This window comes from Papilio polytes, unplaced genomic scaffold (assembly GCF_000836215.1).
Source record: "Papilio polytes unplaced genomic scaffold, Ppol_1.0 DF823923.1, whole genome shotgun sequence".
Taxonomy (NCBI): domain Eukaryota; kingdom Metazoa; phylum Arthropoda; class Insecta; order Lepidoptera; family Papilionidae; genus Papilio; species Papilio polytes.
In genome coordinates, this window is record NW_013525281.1 from 1,094,269 (window position 1) to 1,115,005 (window position 20,737).

Below are 20,737 nucleotides of genomic sequence, written 5' to 3' on the forward strand. Positions count from 1 at the left end.
CCTTGTGTAATTACAGTGAGAATTTGCTTCGTAAATCGAATCGGATCTTACGATATAAAAACTATTTCCTTTTTTAAATTGCAGTACCACATGTTAATAAACTTTCATTGACCTTCACATATTTACGACTAAATTTGAAACACAACAAATTCTCATCTCCTTGGTGTCTACTACACGGACTTTGATAGGCAATTTTCTTTCTAATGACATGCTTGAAATTGAACCCGTTTTCAAGATTCATAAAATTATTTAAGGTAAATCTTACTAATATTATAAATGCGAAAGTTTAGATGAATGAATGTTTGTTAGAGTTTGTAGCCTAAACGACTGAACCGATCTTCATGAAATTTGGCAAAAACGTAGAGGATAGTCTGAAAGAACACATATCCTACTAACTTTTGTTTTATTGAACTCCACGCGGACGGAGTCGCGGGATAAAGCTAGTTTTACATAAATTTATTGTATGGATAACTCGACACAAGACTTTGTCCCAGTGACTCTCAAATGACTTTACACGTGACAATGCGGCGATGCTCTGATTGCGATCTCGGCTAAACCATTTGAATTCGCACGTAAACTCTTTTGACACTAAATTATGCAGAAATAGTTATCTTTAAGCTGTCTGGGTTACACCGTTACATATCCAGAAAAACTACATCAAGCTTGATGGAATTAATTCTATGACATGATTATTTTTTATTTATATTAATCACTTTGCATCAACATAAAGTAGAATTTACCTCATCAGGAACTTTGGTGGGAAGATATCTCTGTTCACTATTTAGTTCATGTTAATCACTATGCGTACTCGCGTCATAATTTCATTCACGCTTGGCTGATCAAGAAAATTGAACCAAAATATCGCGTTTCTATAAAAAATTGTACCTTTTCCAGATATGATGGGGTACCTTCCATCATCTCAGTCTTTACTCCCTTCATGTCACCTTTCACGCACCTTACATCCCTTCCTATGTCTACTTCTACCAGTCTACTCATACTCAAGTTTTCCTTGTCAAGCATATCTACTCTTTAAATTACTTATATTCGATCTAGTTAGTAACTGTATACGCAATCATTCTTTTGACACAATCATATCATCTTCACAGTTCCTTCACCGTGAGAGCCAACTGTAAAATGATCTTAAATTAACCTAGACTCAGCTGTCGTGTGTGATAAAATAATGACATCTAATTCGTTATTCCGAATTTCCCTTGACACAATGCGACAATAATGCTTCGCTGAACAGAGAAATCGCATTGAACTTTAACTCGTGCTTGTGAGAAAACATAATTGAACACGAAGAAGACATTTACATCAAAAACAGATGTGTTAGTCAATTTATATTTATTTATGAAAGGTATTCAACTACCTATTTAGGTTTGGCTTTTAATAGTAAAGGTATTTGAACACTAACAAAGAAAGTAGAGCGTTAGCAATACGTAGGCGACAGTAAGCTTGCGAAACTCAGACCATTAAATATTAACACCTTACTAGAACAAGTATTGCGATATTGTAAATGAATAAAACAAAAGCTATTGATCATACAGTAGTCGAAAGGCTAAATAAATGCAGCTTGTCTTAGTACCTAATAATAATTTCCATTACTTTATCAAAGGATACGTAAAGCAACCATTCTCAAATAGAACAAGAGAGTTTCGGGATACACAAAGCAACCTATAGGAACAACCGAGCAGAACCACATATATTTCAATCAATAAATTAAACAATATTTAAGGCCATATTAGTTTGAGAGAAAATCTTCATTAACCTGACCTCGTCTTTACGGAGGGTCGGCATATGTCATATCTGAATTCACTACCTCCTTAAGCATAACCTCTTTCACACAATCCATCCATACTTTCTTCATTCTGCTTCTACATTAGTAGTACCAGTACATCAAATCTTAATAGTTTCTGTCTCTAATGCATTAAGAGAAAATTCAGACGTATTGAAACACGTAATATAAAAATTAAGCAATGTTATAAAATATTTAAACAATGATTCAACAAACATACGAATAGTATGCAAATATAACTAAATTAGAAATTGCAGTAACGCCACTTTCAACGATACGCAACGATTGTTCCGAGCGAGATGAGATGCTGTGATAATTTGCATTAGCTTCCTTCCTATCGACCGATAGAAAGTATAGCGTGGCAACGGTTTATTATAATAGAAGACAATGCATCACACGACCGTATTACCACGAGATGGATTTACAAGTATAGACGAGTCAAAGTTGACGAAGAAAGTGCTAACTGTTTAGTCGTTTCTACTTTTCCTTTGCAATCAGACTGGTGTTTATTGAATTAATGACCTTAACAAACTGTCAATACTCCTACTTAGTCTTTGGTATTTTGCATTATTCAGACGTCATTAACAACTGTTAGAAACAAAATTTGTACCTTGCTGTAGAGTTGGCGCAACTCTAGATTATCGGCATAAACGTCACGTCCCTAGCTGACAGCTGTCAATGTCACTAGAAGTATATATAGATTGGCGCGCGACTTGAGTCTTGACGAGAAGTTGCTCTGAGCTTAAAGCGACAGTATCAATTAAATAAGTTGTCTAAAACAACATTGATCTTTGATCAGTTCGTCAGATCGGTGATCTTCTAGAGTTTTTATTTTGAGGTCAATGTTCACATTATTCTCATTAGGTTTTAATAATGTTTAAATTGGTTTGTCTGTTAGAATTATTCTCAAAAAAACTGGTGAAATATCGCCATAAGTAAATAGAATGATTACCAAATATGAAAGCAATAAGGTGGAAGTTATTGCACATAAGCAATCGTATCGAATCCGCGGTTACACAATTCGGATACACGTCCGACCGCTGCTCGAGCTTGCAGATATTGTCTTTTTGCGATCGAATGCAATGGTGCATGACCGACGCATAATACTGTTTTTATGAAAACAATATTGAGTAATTTGTGCAGTAAAGTTTTAGGTTATGTATTGTACTGCATAAAATATTAAAATGAGGAGGTTATAAGTGAACCATCCTCTACCTTACATATCTTACTTCTTATTTCTTTCTGATGTTATAGATGCGAAGGTTTACATGGATGGATGGATGTTTGCTAAAGTTTGCAGTCTAAAACACTGAACAGATTTCGACGAAATTTGGCACAGATTTCAAGGATAGCCTGGAAGAACATATAGGGCAATTTTTGTTTTATTTTTTAATTTCAGGAGGATGGAATCGCGGCGAAAAGTAGTTATCAATATTTAAAATATCGTCAAAATTTACGAATTGACCTTCTATAATAACTTATCAACACACAATTACATAATATACCTCAATGCCTGTTAGACGAGTTTCCATTTGCAGTTAATGATTGACGGTCACCGACCCGACGTCTATCTATCGTCTGCCGTAAGACTGTGGACACACTGATTGCATTATAATGCAAACGTCAAGATATATGAATCATCATTGACAAGATTCGCTAACATAATTTACATTCCTGTTAATATTTTAACACTATATAAATAGATGAACCTTTCGGTAATAGAGTGAGACGCAAAAATCATAACAGAAACCAAAATCTACGTATAAGAAAACATTTGGATTCTGATATAATACAAATCCATGCGTTAACTATTTATAGATACAATTTTATTATAGAAAATCTCATAGCGTTGTGTAAACCAGCCTTAAAGTACATCGCATGGCGGAATGCAGCAAATGTCACGTTTCCTTGCACTTCCGATCGCCGCACGAGATCTTATAACTGCATCGCTACCAACTCATGCGACTTTTTAATGTGCATTTAAAAAGAAAATATCTTCATTTTTCAAACTGCTTCTAACGCCCAATAGAAAAGATTTTTAGTGCCTTCATTTTTTTAAGCTTAAAAATCTCAAAACCATATATTAGTCTCGCCAGAAATTCTAATTAAACCTGAAGTGGGAACATTTTATTTAAAATTAACAACATAACAATCAACTTTCTTCTGGGCTCTGTACCGTCTTCTATGCATCCAGTGCCATTAAGGAGTTATCGCCCACATTTGGAAAGACTGATCTATCGACCAAATACCGAGTCGAATCTTAAATACTTCACTTGGTAAGTCATCATCATCCACTTCCCCTTATCCCTTACGGAGGGTCGGCACAGTATGTGCTGCTCTTCCATACATCTCTATCAGCCGTCATATCTGAATCCACTCCTTTCTTAAACATTTCCTCTTTTACACAATCCATCCACACTTTCTTCGGTCTTCCTCTTCCATTGTAGCCATCCACATTCATTCTTAACACTTTCTGGTTTATGTCCCCATTGTCGCATAACATGTCCATACCACACTAACCTTTTGCTTCTCAATTTCTCTACCACTCGCGCTACTTTCAAACTTCCTCTAATGTACTCATTCTTAACTTTAAATACTTCACTTGGTAAATGGCGCTTACAAATTGAAAGACCTAAAAATGTGTAAGGTATTTAGAGTTATACCGTGGTCTTATCATTTGAGACGCTGTTACATATTTAATTGCCGGTTTCCCAGCAGTCTTCAGTTTAACCATTCGTTAGAATTATTGGTTCGATAACTTCGTGAAATGCGTTTCCAAACTACGTCATTTTACTCCTATAAGACATATGTAATGATAAAATAAATGGAAACTTCAGAAACCCAGCATAAAAGATATTTCTGAATTCTGTCGTGAGTTTTGCATTGACAATGGGACAGCTTTAATTGACCTATTATGTAAGTTATTTGCAAAATATATCCATTAACTTCTCATATTCAACACATCAATCGTGACTGCCCTTGATAACTGTACAACCCGACGCCTCTTGTTTGCTACGCAAGGCTAGAGAACGTATGAATTAATAAACTATGTTAAACATTACAATATGGTTTAACTTGAACTCTTACTTATGAACTTAATGAAGATCATAAATCATCAATCATTTTACGTCCCTACGAGCCCGCGACTCCATTCGCGCGGAATTAAAAAAGAACTGAAGTAAGTAGCTTTATGTATTCTTCCAACCTATGCTCTATCTATACCAAAATTCATAGTGACATCAATATAACTGCAAAATAATTAATGTAAAACACTGAGAGTCACTGATCCCGCTAGAATGGCGCGCTGTTCCAATACGTCTGAATTACATCGACAGCTGTCAGATAGGGATGGGATACTTATGCTAATAATTTAGTGCTGCGCCAATTCTACTATCATATCAGTACTGATTTTCGTCTTAATAATAGTGATCTGTTCAATAATTTATAAGATCTAGGAACTTTAGCATTTATAATATCAGTAATATGTAGATCATCCGACTCTAGCATTTGTTTTTCTCGTTAAAAAACTCACCAGCTATTTAATAATAGGACTCCACTGTTTGTTAAAAATTGTGTTGTTAACAAGTTTTTCATAATCGACTTAAAGCATTAGTAACTATAAAATAAGGTTTCCATTCATCCCACTACTCTAGTATTTAAATAATAAATCGTAGCAACTTTAACTACACTAAGACAACCACCATCATCAGCATCATCACCTCCTCTTGATCCTACTCTCGTAGGGTCGGCGTGACAGGTTTTTGTCCTCCAAATAACTCTATCATACGTCTCAGTCATCACTCTCTACTTGATCATGTCACCTTTCACGTCATCCATCACTTCTAGGTTAGATTTCCATTCATCCCACTAATCTATTTAAATAATAAATCATTGCATTAAACTGAACCAGGACATAACAAGTTATTACGTGTAATAAATAACAATGGAACTGTGAAATTATAATTTGACGGTGAACAATTTGTGATTATATTTAAATCGGCAGTTTTGTAACATCGGCACTCAATACACCGGTCTGTGTTGCAATTTATATCGTGACAAGATTCAATATATACAGAGTACCTAATACGTATTGGGAATTTTTACCATTAAATTATCTCAACATTCAGTGGTAGAGCCCGCTTTAATATATTTGTACGTATTGGCCGGCTCGCCCGGTGTAATACCACGACCACACAGAAAACAGGTGTGAAGTGGATGCAATTCCGTGTTTCGTCTGATGAGTGTTGTGCCGGAGGCCTAATTTTAGACCCTTTCCCTTTCCGCTATTTTCTTAAGAGGAAAGGATGGAAAGGAAAAGTGGATTTGACGGTGGAGGAGATGAATAGGAAGGGGAAATGTCCTCTTTATGTGGGTATCCTCCTCCGTCAATTAAGGCTAGGCAACGCATCTGCAATTGCGATGTTTATGGGTAGTGGACGCTTTCCATTTCGGTGGATTCAGGTGGCCGCTTACTCGTTTGCCACCTTATGTTATAAAAAAACACATTTCTTAGTGTTTTCGGGGAAAATGTCTTGTATGCTCCTCAGCTGTCGATTAAAGGTAACAATTGCACATCTTCATTCAACGCTTCATTTTAAACTTTATTTTATCGTCTAAATTAAGTATAGTACGTGTGGAATTAAAAAAAGAAAGTAACCTATATATTCTTCCAGATGTTTTTGCGCCAAATTTCATCAAGATTCGTTCGGCAGTTTAGACTACAAACACTAACAAACATCCATCTATCTAAGCTTTCGCATTTATAATATTAGTAATAGTTATTAAGTTATACCAAGCTTAAGTAATAAAAACTTTAATGATCTAAATTTGTATTAAAGAATAATACACTTCAAAAGTTTGAAATATTCTCCAGATTGCCTTCAAAGCATAATCAAGCCAAATAAGCAAATGTCCTTGCATTGTCTAACAATAAGACAATTTGTACAATCAAAAATCATTTAGATCCGACTTTGTGTCGGGTAAAAAGATACCCCTAAATATAGTTAAACACGTGTTTTAACACTCTGACCGCCGCTGGATATTATGGACGTCAATGACGTTTTTAGTTGTGCAGCTAAACAGTTTATTTGGCTGCGAAATAATCGACAATCGCAAAACAGTTGTGCGACAGATCAGTCAAAGGTGCCCGCTCTTAATGTATTTGAACTTCTAAATTTTTTATGAAAACCCCAAAGTGTATGTCAATTTACTTTCAGAATCGGTCAAGCGAAATTTATGTAGTAACGATCAAAAAATGTTACAATTATTTAAACTTGTTACAGTTACATAAACTTAGCATAAATAATTGCAATAGATTACACAAAATCTTCACAATTTGTAACAAAAACTATGAGTTGCAACGGATTAGTAAACACTTACTAAAGAAATGTTACTAATGACAGAAGAAAATATTAAATTGACTAACGTCCGTATTCTGAAACTCACAAAGCGAACTGTTTAAGATTGAGAATTATTCGGCCATAAGTTAAGTTACTTATCAATATACTACGGAGCTTTTGAAGCCTCTTTTCCTACGTTAAATTTCTATTGCTAAAATATCTGTATACAAAAACGTTGTCATCTCTTTTCTTCTTTACGGATAAATAGAGACAGCAGATACATTCGTAACTTTCTTTTGATGTGGCATCATTAAGGTATAACAAGCTGTCATAGCAAATCAAAAGGAAAAACTATAAGAGCGTGACACACCTTTGATTAAACTATCGCACAACTAAACAGTTGAGTTGCTTTGATATATGAGCTTATATGGAGGTGCGCACACTACTTGATTTTTAGTCGTGCAACTAAACAGTTGCATTGACTGCGAAACAATCGACAATCGCACAACTGTTGAGTTGTGTGCCCGCTCTAAGTATTCCTTAACACACTCTACTCAAAAAAATGATATTAAGGTCGAGTATTAGCTAAGAGACTTAACCCCAAACCCCATTAGAAGTATAAAAGCCACTCTACGTTTAGATTTTAACTGTAATTTAAGTGCTATATCAAAATTCGTTAAAGAATCTAAACAGTTATAGGATTAGCAAATGAAAGTGTCGAAATCGAAACAGCAAGCGGAACGTCTGGCGTTCTGCTTTGTTAATATTCATGAGTTCATATTGTAACCGGACAATTGTAAACTGAAATATCGCTTAAAACGCTCATAGCAAAGAAATTTCCTCAACATAATTGAGATTGGTTCAAAATATACGAAGAAATGCACTCTCTCAAGAAATCCTAAAGTCGTTGTCCCTACTAACGATCGGCACAGTATGTGCTGCTCTTCTATTCATCTCTATCAGCCGTCATATTTGAATCTACTTCTTTCTTAAGCATATCCTCTTTCACGCCATCCATGCTTTCTTCTGTCTTCAATCTTACCACTTTCTGGTTTATAAACTGAAGAAATGAAGTTCTTATTTGTCATCTCATTTAAAATCTTGGTTTTCCGGAACAATTAAATTTTATATTTTTCTCGATATTGTTACATACAGAAGTACTTAGATTTACGAGTACTTTGAGTAGCGCTTTAATGCTGGGTTGCTGAAGTATCCAATAATTTTATCATAATCTAGTAATTCATTAGTGTTAGACTGACCTAAGTTTTTTTTTTTAAGTTTTTGACAGTGCAGATTACTTTGTTCGGAAGCGCATATCATGAACTTATCGAACACAACGCTAATATTAAATGTAACTGGGGAACCGGTCATTAGCCTTTTAAATTTTACACTATTCTAGCGTTCATAAAACCTCCTTGATATGTATCTTAAGTAGTTATCATAAAGTAACTTGTCCAGGCAACCTCAATTTTAAGTTAACATATATGTAAAGAGCACAAACAATTATGACTGTTTATTATTAAAATAAATTTTAATTACTTTATCAGACTGGACACAAAATTACAAAAATATTGGCAACAAAGAAAAGAATAATAACAATTACTGTAGCTTTATTAGTAGTAGAGAATGTAAGGAGCAAAAGGTTAGTATGGTATGGGCATGTTATGAGGGATGAATCGCATGTTACAAGGAGAACGTTAGTTATGAGTGTGGAAGTGTACATCGGTAGAGGTAGACCTACAAAGAGATGGATGGATTGTGTAAATGGTGACATGATCAAAAAGGGAGTGATGACTGAGATGACGTATAATAGAGTTATGTGGAGGACAAAAACCTGTTGCGCCGACCCTACGGGAGTAGGATAAGGAGATGATGATGATGATGATGATGATGATGATGATGATGATGACTGTAGCTTTATTTAACTGACCTTATTTGGTTAACTTTTCGTAAAAGTAGACCTCTAAAATTTAGACCTAAGCTGTGAGTTACTACAGCAAGCCAGTTGAACTAAATTATCATTACTGCACTACCTTATTAAGTGACAACCGAAGCCGAGTTCCCGTCTCGGGGGCTCTAGTGCCCAGTTCTAAGAGCTCGGCGGCCTCCCAATCCGGTAATCATAACGAAGTAACGGCCCGTGCCGAGGCTCCTGAGGGAGCCCTCGAGCTTAGTTACTCATAAACGAGGTTTAGGCTAAACGCCATCTGCGCTTGGCCACTGAATCCCGGTGAAACTGTAAATGCCTCTGCAAGGCAAACAGTGGCAATTCAGTTACAAATAAATCTCTACCTTAGTGATTAATTAACTTCTTTAAATGCTATACTAAACTTCGTAAGTTATGCGACGAATTTTAGACAAAAACTGATAGGTTTTTGACCCCACCCGACAGGTTCACCTTGACCAAGTTCGATATTTGCCACCGAAATAATTGTTATAGCAAGAGATAATTGCTAGTATACGGTGCGAGTCAATTTAGACCTAGCTATTATATCACAATTATAAATACTAATTAAAATCGTTGATTAAATAGAAAAAGGCATTTTTTAAAATTTTCTTAAGACTATATTATTACTAAAAAAATCTTATTTCACAATATTTTTGGCTTAAATAAGCTTATCGTGAAGCTTCACGTTTAATTTCGCAAAGTGTCTTATCCATACAAAAATTATTGTTAACAGGCTCTTAGGCAGGTAGGCTGTAGGCTGTGGTAGGCTGTAGGCAGGCTCGTTTAAGTACTAAAAAAAATCTATTTAATTCACGAAATATGTAGGCTCTACATAAGATATTTTTTGTACCAGACTGCTTATTCTGCCTAATTATGTTTGGCGTCAGGCAATAAATATGTAAATGTTACGCCAAAACATTAAGGTTTATAAATACACTAGCTGTTCCCGTGCGGCTTCATCCGCATAAAATTATGAAAATTTTATTTTATTGTTTACATTTGTCAAATTATCAACAGCAAATGTCAAACTGACATAACATGACAAACCTTAGTAATCTTTCTTTCTTGATGTTGGCAGCAACTTATGGACTCTTTCCCACATTAGGGTTTTTATCCAAAATATAGTTTAATTTCGTGAACATATATATCGTAAAGCATGACGTAAGTGTAGGGCTTTTTATTTAAAATTAAATAATTAAGGTATTTTTCAAAAAATATGCTGTGATTGCTGACATCTTAGGCAACAAAGAAGTGTGTGTTTACGCCTTATTATAATAGTATAGAAGTATAGATGATAAGGCAAGGGAGAAGAATGACTGAGTTGGGAGACAGCTCTTTTGTATTTGATGGGACAAACTTATACTCGTAGTAGTTCCCCATAACTATGAAAGTGTTTATTTTGTCTGTTACTTTGTAAATTAATTTAATAATTCACTTTGGAATCTAGTCTATGTATTTATAGCGTAAATATCTGTACAAATTCTCGTGTGTTATAAAAATAACAATTAGCATTTTTTCTTATTTTATACTAGATCAAGTATGCGACGCTATGATACTGTAATAGCAATTGTAACTCTTATGTCATTGAGAATAAGTTACAAATTAGTTTGTCTCTATCGTGTGAACTAAAGCTTACCTTTCTTGATGCATTACAATTGTAAATCAGGTCAAGTTCGTTAATCTCATTTATTCATTATTTTTTTAATAATGAATGTCACTATTGTTATGTTTAATTAAATAGAGCAGCAAAGAGCAATTAAATATTTAAATGCGTGCTAAAAGTGTTTGATACTTGAACTTTACTTGTCAAAATTGAGAGTACCATTAAAATTATTACCTACTAGACTTCCTGGGAGTCCGGGCGTGTTATTAAAGAAAACAAAAGTGAGTAGCCCATGTCTTCTAGACATCAATCATTATCAAGATTAGTTCAGCAGTTTATGTTACAAACTCTTACAAACTTATAATACCAGTTTTCGCCCACGACTCTGTCCGCGCGGAATAAAAAAACAAAAGCGAGTAGCCTATGTGTTCTTGCAGACTATCCTCTATATCTATGTCAAATTTTATCGAAATCCCATCAGCCGTTTAGGCTACAAACTAACAAACATCTATCCATCTTAACTTTCGCATTTATAATATTAGTAAGATTAGTAAGAAGTGATTAATTTAAATAGTTTGACATTGAACTGTCAAATTTCGAGAGAATCACTTAACGATGACTTTAATAAAAAGCAATTGACGAATAAGCACGAACTGACGTCAAGTGTTATACAAATAAAAAGCCAACACTAATGGATAGCTATTCATAACTATATTAAAATAAACTCCTATATCTGTCAACCTCCCAACTAAAGATTTTTTCATATATATAAAAATAGGTTAAAAACCCCAACTACAAACAAGGTATTAATTATACACAAACACAAACACTGATAATACGTATAGAATTACAAAAAAGGGAACAACTCTAATCTAGACAAAAATGTTAAACATCTGCATACTTTAAGGGAAGAATTGTAAAACGAACATAAAGACATTTTTCAGTAAGCGCTGTTACATGTTTGATGGACAGTTTTTTAACTAAATTTAAACGTTAATTATACTTTGGTTCGATAACTTGAAATGCGTTTCCGAACTACGAAACTGGAGTTTTACTCCGTTAAAACTTAGGTCAAACACAAACGAGTAACTAGGTAATCCATATCTATACGTATATTATAAAAGGGAAACATGAGCATTTTTGGATTTTCGTATTAAAATATGTCAAAAGATGTCAAAAATTCTAGCACCATTAAATCTTTGTTATCACTGAGTAACATAGATCATTTTTTTTAATTTCACTCGGGCGAAGTCATAGCAACAGCTAGTGATAAAATAAATGGAAACTTCAGCAACCGACCATAAATGACATTTCAACATTCGATCATTAAACTGTAATAAATAACAATAAAAATAACATTATTTTAACTTGTATGATAAATCTCTTAATATTTGAAATTCTACCAGATTAAAAGTGCTTAAAATTCTACGATAAAATAACTTTGACACGTGTTATATTTGACCGTTAACATTATTGTTAAATTCTTTACAACATTATTAAGATATAAAAGTCATAACAACTATTACTAAAATTTATTAGCTGATATTTTGGTATTTATGGAACTTGAAAAACTGTTAAGCTTATTACAAATTAAACGCTAGCTTATGCTCGCGATTTTGTTCGTACGGAATTATACTTAGAAAGTAAACTATGTGTTCTTCCTTATGTTCTACATAATTTTCACCATCAACAAACATTTATTTATTTATTTAAAAAAAATATCCATACAAACAAACATCCAATAAACATCCATACAAACTTTCCCATTTATAACATTAGTGTAATAGTACGAAGTATGATATTAACAGTGGTAGAGCCCGCTTTAACATCTTCGCACTGTAGGGTCGGCTTGCCCCCAATAACACGACCACATAGAAGACATGCGTGAAGTGGGAGCAATCCCGCGTTTCGTCTGATGAGTGTGGTGCCGGTGACCCAACTTTAATCCCTTTTCCTTCCCACCCTTTTTCTTATAAGTAAGGGATTGGAAGGGAACGTGGTTTTAACGGTAGAGGAAACGTATAGGAAGGGAAAACATCCTCTATGTGCGTCTCCTCCGTCACTTAAGGGTAGGCAACGCAACGTTATTGCGAATGTCTATGGGCAGGGGTCGCTTTGCCAATTTTGCGTATTCAGGTGGTGGCTTGCTAGTTTGCCAACTTATGATAAAAAAAAATGTTAATGTTATGAAAGGGCTAACAATATGATGCTTACAAAAGTTTCGGCTAATGAACGAAAATATTATTATGAAGAGAAAATGCTTCTTCGTGTTCAAATAATTAATATCAATGAAGAGCTAATTTTGAAAAATCTAATCATCAAAATTTAACGTTACACTATTACTAGCTTTCGACCGCGACTCTGTCCTCGTGGAATTAAAAATAAAACAAATGTAAATAAAATGTCTTCCAGACAATACTCTATGTCTATACCAAATTTAATCAAGATCCGTTCAGCAATTTAGACTACAAACTGTAACAAATATCTACTAACCTTTCGCATTAATATTATTAATAAGATTTAACGAAATGGACGCATTTACCATGACCCGTTTAATACAGACAAAATTATTGAATTAAAAAAACATTCGTTCATTTTTCGCTCCTCGATAAAGTTGTATTCATGTCTATACCGAATTTAATCATTTAACAATTATTACTTCTTAATTAACGAATTCAATAAATTATTTATTTCAACAAATATTTTATAGTTCTATTTCAAAAGTTAATTCAACTATTAACTTGTAATTGCTGTTATGTGTATAGTTTTGTTACAATCTAGGGTAATGGAATTCGATAACAGGCACATGCCCTTATGTGCTTTGCGAAAAATATAAAACGTAACAAATCTAGATATCAAGTAATAAATATTTATACAAAATTTTGTGGTTTTTATATATAAGTTACTATATTTGGCAATTCTTTAGCGTTTTCCAGATAATTTACATTTTGTGTGCAAAACGAGTTATTTTTTTATGTATGTAGCTTTCGCTCACGATTCCGTCCGCGTGAAATTAAAAAAAATCAAAACTAAGTAGCCTATATGTTCTTCCAAACTATGGTCTACATCCATACCAAATTTCATCGAAATCCATTACGCAGTTTAGGCTACAAACTCTAACAAACATCCATCCATCTAAACTTTCGCGTTTATAATATTAGTAAGATGGCAGTTTTCTTATGCTAGTCGATTTTATTTTTACGAGTTATTCGAAAATGTAGTGGATTTTTCTTAGATGGCTAAAACAGATTTCGCCAAAGAAATGTTTTTTGAACTACAATTATTACGTACTCTACAATTCGAAAATTCCCTTTCTATAGTATGGTTTATGTTCAACTATATTGATTATGTATGAAGTGTGTATTTATGTTACTTTATACTACAGCAGAACCTCGATAACTTAAACCTCGGTAACATAAAACCTCTATAACTTAAAAAATAATATATTCCCTTCCCATCCGAGCCCACAACCTCTATAACATAGACCCTAAATAACTTAAAACCTTTATAACTTAAAATATTGTGTGTTTCTCTTTAACTTATCGAGGTTCTACTGTAATACTAAGTTATATGCAGGTTTAAAGCAACGGTATAGCTATCAAAATACAATTTAACATCCAGTTACAATTAGTTTTGTAATTTCGTGCTCCAAATCCCGGCCGGTTCTGCACTAGGCAGACCTATAATTTAGTAAAGGTATTTTAGGCTCAGCCGACAGGCCTACAGCCGAGACGTTTTGACAGTATCCATTCAACGGAATAATTATCTACAATTTAGAAAGGAAATTGCATACCAGAAATATTTAGTGTAACTAATAAAGTAAAAGATATTAATATGATAAAACATTTTACTTTGACAATTGTAACTGTGTTACAAAACTTTTCTATCTATACTATTATAATTAAGCGTAAACACACACTTCTTTGTTGTCTAAGATGTCAGCAATTACTGCATATTTTCGAATAACTCTTTTTGCAATAAAAAGCCCTACAGTTACGTCACGCTTTAGGCTATATATATTTTCACGCCATTAAACTTAGGGGGTAAATATTTTGTATAAAAACCCTAATATGGGAAAGAGACTAAAAGTTGCTGCCAACATCAAGAATGCCAAGGTTGTCATGTCATGTCATTTTGATGTTTCCAATTGATAATTTGACAAATGTAAACAATAAAATAAAATCTTCATAATTTCATGCGGATGAAGTCGCATGGGGACAGCTAGTTAATAAATAATATTTAAGTGTGTGTATGTATTATCTAGGAAAATAATCGTATTTCATGAACATGATGAATCTGCGTTGCTGATAATTAACACAATATTTAAAACTTCCGTCTGTCTGTCCGTAAGATTGAGTTTGTTTCGAGTGATCTCCGAAAGGACTGGACCGATTATGACTGAAGTTTGTGAGCGTTGATGAAGACGCAGGCAACTGCTAGTTTAAAATTGAATGTCAAATTTTAAAAGTATACAAAACATTTAAAGCGCGCGCACTTAACAGTTGTGCGATTGCTTAGTCAAAGGTCTCATTTTTTAGTTGTGCAACTAAACAGTTGAATTGGCTGCGAAACAAACGACAATCGCATAACAGTAGAGCGATAGTTTAGTCATACTAATTTTAAGAGTTCATCGTTTGTCAATTGTTTTTAATTGCATTTTTCTTGTTATAAGTTGCTTTTTGACTATGAAGCGAATGTTCTTAAGCGATGGTTGATAAACTTCCCATTACTTCATAACAGTTGTATAACATTGCTTGGAAAGTACGATCTTAAGTTTAGATAAATACGTTTTTATAAATCACTTAATTGACCTACATTTATGTTATTTGTCGACCAAATCTTTACAGACGGACAAATTAACTGAACTGGGCATAAATAAAATAAAATAATGATAGCTCACTAGCGCCCTCTTTTGAAACCATTTCCTATGTAAATGTAAGAATCAACTTATGTCAATATAAACTTTTTTGAATATCGTAACATAATAAATCAATATCATCTTATTATTTAGAATAGTTACAATATAAAAAAGGTAACCAAGTTATTATTATTTTATTGGGTACTAAGTAATAAAAAGATAAAAATATTTTATACACAAATTGCCCATTAAAAATGTAGTTAACAACACGCAATACTCAAAGTAGTGTTGTTGTGACCCTGTCCTTTAATTGTATAAAAAAAATCTCATCTTCAGTTTATCTTACAATCGTTTCAGACGGATAATAACGTGGGGTTAATGGTTAGCTAGATTTAACGGTTGTTGAACACGGGAATATATTTATGTACGTAAGAATGTTTGGGGCGCACTTTAATACAATGAAAACAACCAAAAACTACAATGTAATTTTAATATTAATATAAACTTTTAATAAATAGAAATCTATTTTAATGGGTATTTAACATTTTTAGACGTCAACAACATTGTTGCCCGTGGCTCGCCAGGTGCGATATTACGACTAAACAAAAGACAGTCAGTAAACAGTATATACAGTATTGTCAATAATACAATGAATTCTTCTTATCTTGTCAATAAAATCTCATATATAATTCCTAAACTGTATTCAAGACAAAAATATTATAATTTACTCAATACTAGGCTATCTAAAAGCAATATCGGAATAACAGCGCCGCTAAATCGTCTTTCACACAATTATAACAAAATCTCTAAGCAATCAAACATTGATATATTTAATGATTCAAATTTCTCAATTAAAACTAAAATTAAAAATTATTTTTTCAGTAAATATTACACCACACACCTTAGGAGTATACATTAAGGTTTTTTTTCGTTTTTGTAGTGAGTTTAGTTTTAGTTTTTAATTCTTTGTCATGTAAAACTTTTGTTTTTTATCATAATGTGTTAGCCTGTAAGTGTATCCATGATATTGTGTTTTAGTTATAATTATTTTTCTTCATCAAACAGAACCTATTTCATGTGATACATTGGCTTCCTATTGTAAATAAATAAATAAATAAATAGACAGTCAAGTGGAAAACATTCCAATTGACTGATTAGACTGGCCTTATTTTAGGCCCTTTCCCACCCTTTCATTAGGTTACATATTAGAAAAGGATTGAAAAAGTTAGTGATGACTGACGTATGTTAGAGTTATATGGAGGACAACAATCTGTTGCGCCGACCTTACGGGACTAGTATAAGGAGAAAGATGATGATGGGAAGGGAATATGAATTTAATAGAGGTCGGGACGCATAGAAGAGGAAATAACCTCCCTCTATGCGTCCCCTCATAGTCAATTAAAATAGTGCAACTGCTTTCAAAATCCACCTTAATTTAAGGTGCTTCAATGTAATATCATATTTTGCGTGTAAATTCCGGAAATAGTAACATATTTCGATAATCTTGAACGGTTGTTTCAACACCATTGTCTTATAAATATGCTAAATACCATCATATTTTATAAAAATATACCTTAACACGGCCAACTAAAACTCAAATTAGCAAAACAATTGTTAAATCGTTAAGCATCATAAACATCCTTCGGCTTAAACGTTCATTAAAATGTAAGATATTCTTTGCGATTTCACACTAATTTAAAATATGACTTGAAGTCTTGAAGGATAAGAGAATTGTCTCATAATAGTAACAATCACTAATAATAATATCTTATTTTTCTCTCTCCCTCTCTCTCTCTCTCGCTATCTCTCTCTCTTCACAATCTTTCTTAATGATGAAGTGCATTAAAATAATTCTAATCATAAATAAAAATCTCACCCATTTGCAAGAAAAAATGTTTAACTGTATTTTTTATTTTTTGAATTATCTTAGTCTGTACTAATATTATAAAGAGGAAAGATTATATTTTTGTATTTTTGTATGTATTGGAATAACTGAAAAACTACTGGACCGATTTTAAAAATTCTTTCACCGTTAAAAAGGTAATTTATCTGTGAGTAACATAGGCTATATTTTTAATTTCACGCGCGAAGTCGCGAGTAACAGCTAGTAATTTTATAAATGTAAAAGATTAGATGGATGGATGGATGTTTGTTAGAGTTTGTTGCTGGACCTCGATGAATGATGTAGAGTATACTCTGCAAGGACACATAGATTACTTACTTTTTTTTTACACGCGGACGAAGTCGCGGGCGAAAGCTATTGCAATAAATTGAATACCGTTTCTGTGTTATATCGTAACTAATTCAAATGAAACTGTATTTTCCAACAAAATACTTAATCGTGACAAGGAAGCTCTGTGACCTTTGACTAAATTCGTATAACCTCAAATGAAACAGTAATTCCAGCGAAGAAACCGGCACCAATCTTGAATACCAGAGGTAATGCATTGTTATATAGCATTTGTATCCTGTCTTTAAGGTACTGTCAAAATTGAATGTCATATGTCCTTACAAGCTTCTTTATTAAGCTTGTATAATGTAACGTTGCGCAGATTTGGCCCAGCCGTTACGACATTTTGACAGCGCGGAATTAAAAAAATATAGCCTATATTATGCAGGTCTATGTCAGCTACCCTTCAGTGAAAGTCTGGTTGAAATCGGCTCAGCCGTTTCAGAGATTACTTGGAACAAACGCGGCTTGCGGACAGACAAACAGACAAACATTTTTTTTAATTTGACTTTGGTTATCAGCGACGCAAATACATCTTCCTAAAATCTGGATTTTTTCTTATGGTGTTACAACAGACACTCCAATTTTATTATATGTATAGATTACGATCATTATAAAAGCTTTTGCCCGTGGCTTCGTCCGCGCAGAATTGTATAAATTAAGTAGTGTTCTTATATATTCAATTTACGCAATATACGCACTTATAATCTCTTTAGAATTATTGTTGCTTTCGCTTTCTGTTATTGTAAATATCATCAAGCCGAGGAAATTTCCAGAGAAAGTTATATTTCTGCTTTATAATGCGATGAAACAAACGAACATGATTTAGCAGATGTATGTACTCGTAGATGACTTGCAATTTACATAGAATATATATATAATATAATAGTAATAGTAATAGAATATAATAGTTAAAAAACTTAACGCTTGACACACTTGTAATCTAGATTTTGATGTTCTTAGATAATTCATTTAACTTAGATTAACTCTACATAATCTCGACATCTTCATAATATTTATAATTTAATGTATTACACCATTTATTTATCTGTTGATTCTTTATTAGTTTACTAGAGTTCCGCGCCCGGCTTCGTACGTCCAATGCTGATATGATAATATGTTTATATCGAGATCCGTTCAGCCGTTTAGGTTACAAACTCAAACAATCCATCCATCTAAACTGTCGCATTTATAAAATATTATTATTAATGCGAATTATGCACATCACTATCTTACTAATAACTAAGATAGTGATGTGATGCCTGCAATACACAGATACTTTATTTTTTTATTACCAACTTCAATCAAACTCGCACTTCTGTGTGAATATCCATTGTCAAATTATGTCGAGGTTGTTCGGATAGAATTGTTCACAATAGAAGTTTAACAGAGGTGAATTTTCTGTTGCTTCTGTGATTACAATGTCGTATGGAATTTTTGTCGCTTCCTTATGATTATCTTACAATTATATTTGAATACGGTAGTTTGTTATAAAATCCCGGAAGATTTTTTTCTTAAGTAAAGAATTTGAATTTTAATAAAAACTAATTTAACAAGGTTAGTTAATTATTACTGTGAAATTTAAGTTAGATGTTATTTTATTTTTATGCATTTGTAAAATACTTTGCAGCTGATTTTTTTTAATTCAATCGTCTAATTGACATAACATGCTACCAGTTTCTCGAACACACACACACATATCATCATTATAATACATTTATACAATTCTAGCTTTTGCCTGCGACTCCGTCCGCGTATAATTAATAAAAATCAAAAGTGAGAAGCCTATGTGTTCTTCCAAACTATCCTCTACATCTATACCAAATTTCATTATAATCTGTTCAGCCGTTAAGGCTACATACTCTAACGAACATCCATCTATCCAGTTATACTTTCGCATTTATAATATAGGTATGATAAAGGTTTAAAAAGATTCCATATCGAAAGAAATATATTAAATATTGTCATTTTATGTTAGTAAATATATCACTTTCTACTAGCATTTATCGACGCTCTTTGTCATTTGCTCCAAGGTTGTTGGAGCGGCAGGGGGTGTGTCAAATCACGCCTAAGTCAGACCTCAAATAGTACATAGCATATGCACTAATGCAATACCTAGGTGGGAAGACATTTAGGTAATAAATCTTTAAGTTCAAAAACTAAGAAAGTGGGCAAAAATATAAATTTAGTTAAGCCTAAAAGTTAGTGTTTTTTCTATTTGTTTTTTATTAGAAGCTTTTATTAATGTTTTTGAGTTTTAATTTTTAGTTAATTTTACTAAGTTAACTTAATTCTTATTAAGACTATTTTTTATGGTAGAAAATTCTAAGGTCGTCAATAAAAGACTTCTATTTAATATTATGATAAATCATAATATTAAAAAGAAATCGTTTACGATTAAAACACATAAACAAAATAAACAGACGAATGAGTACTTCCGTCTTTTGGGAAGTCGGTCAAAAATAGCTTTAAATGACATTCATATAATAATAATAATATAGATTAATAAATCTAAATATTTCATTTGTTACAGGAACACAACAAACAGTTACTACATCACCTGACGGAATCTGAGAGGCTCTTCTTAATCGGTGCTAATTCTGACAGTAAGTTGACTTATAATCTATACTTCTGTACTAATATAATAAAGCGTAAACACACACTCTTTTGTTGTCTAAGATGTCAGCAATCACAGCATATTTTCGAATAACCCTTTTTTTAATAAAGCCCTATACTTACGTCTATTTAGGATATATATTTTACGCCGTTAAACTTAGATGTAAATATTTTGGATTAAAACCCTAATGTGGGAAAGAGACCATAAGTTGCCAACATCAAGGAAGCAAGACTGTCAAGGTTTGTCATGTCATGTCATTAATTAAAAACGGCTCAACTCACGCTTTTTTCTTCCGGTGACGGCACCGACTAGTTTCGGATCCTTCGGGGATCCTTCTTCAGGGCGAG

General features: G+C 33.0%; 1 protein-coding gene across 1 annotated transcript in view; it reads left to right on the forward strand.

Moving 5' to 3' along the window:
- LOC106102598 (A disintegrin and metalloproteinase with thrombospondin motifs 16-like) overlaps window positions 1-20,737 on the forward strand; it is a 35,575-nt gene that overhangs the window by 4,036 nt on the left and 10,802 nt on the right. The window contains exon 2 of the mRNA XM_013282124.1: window positions 20,307-20,379. Within this exon, the coding sequence (XP_013137578.1) occupies window positions 20,307-20,379 (73 nt within the window). The remainder of the gene's footprint in view (window positions 1-20,306; window positions 20,380-20,737) is intronic.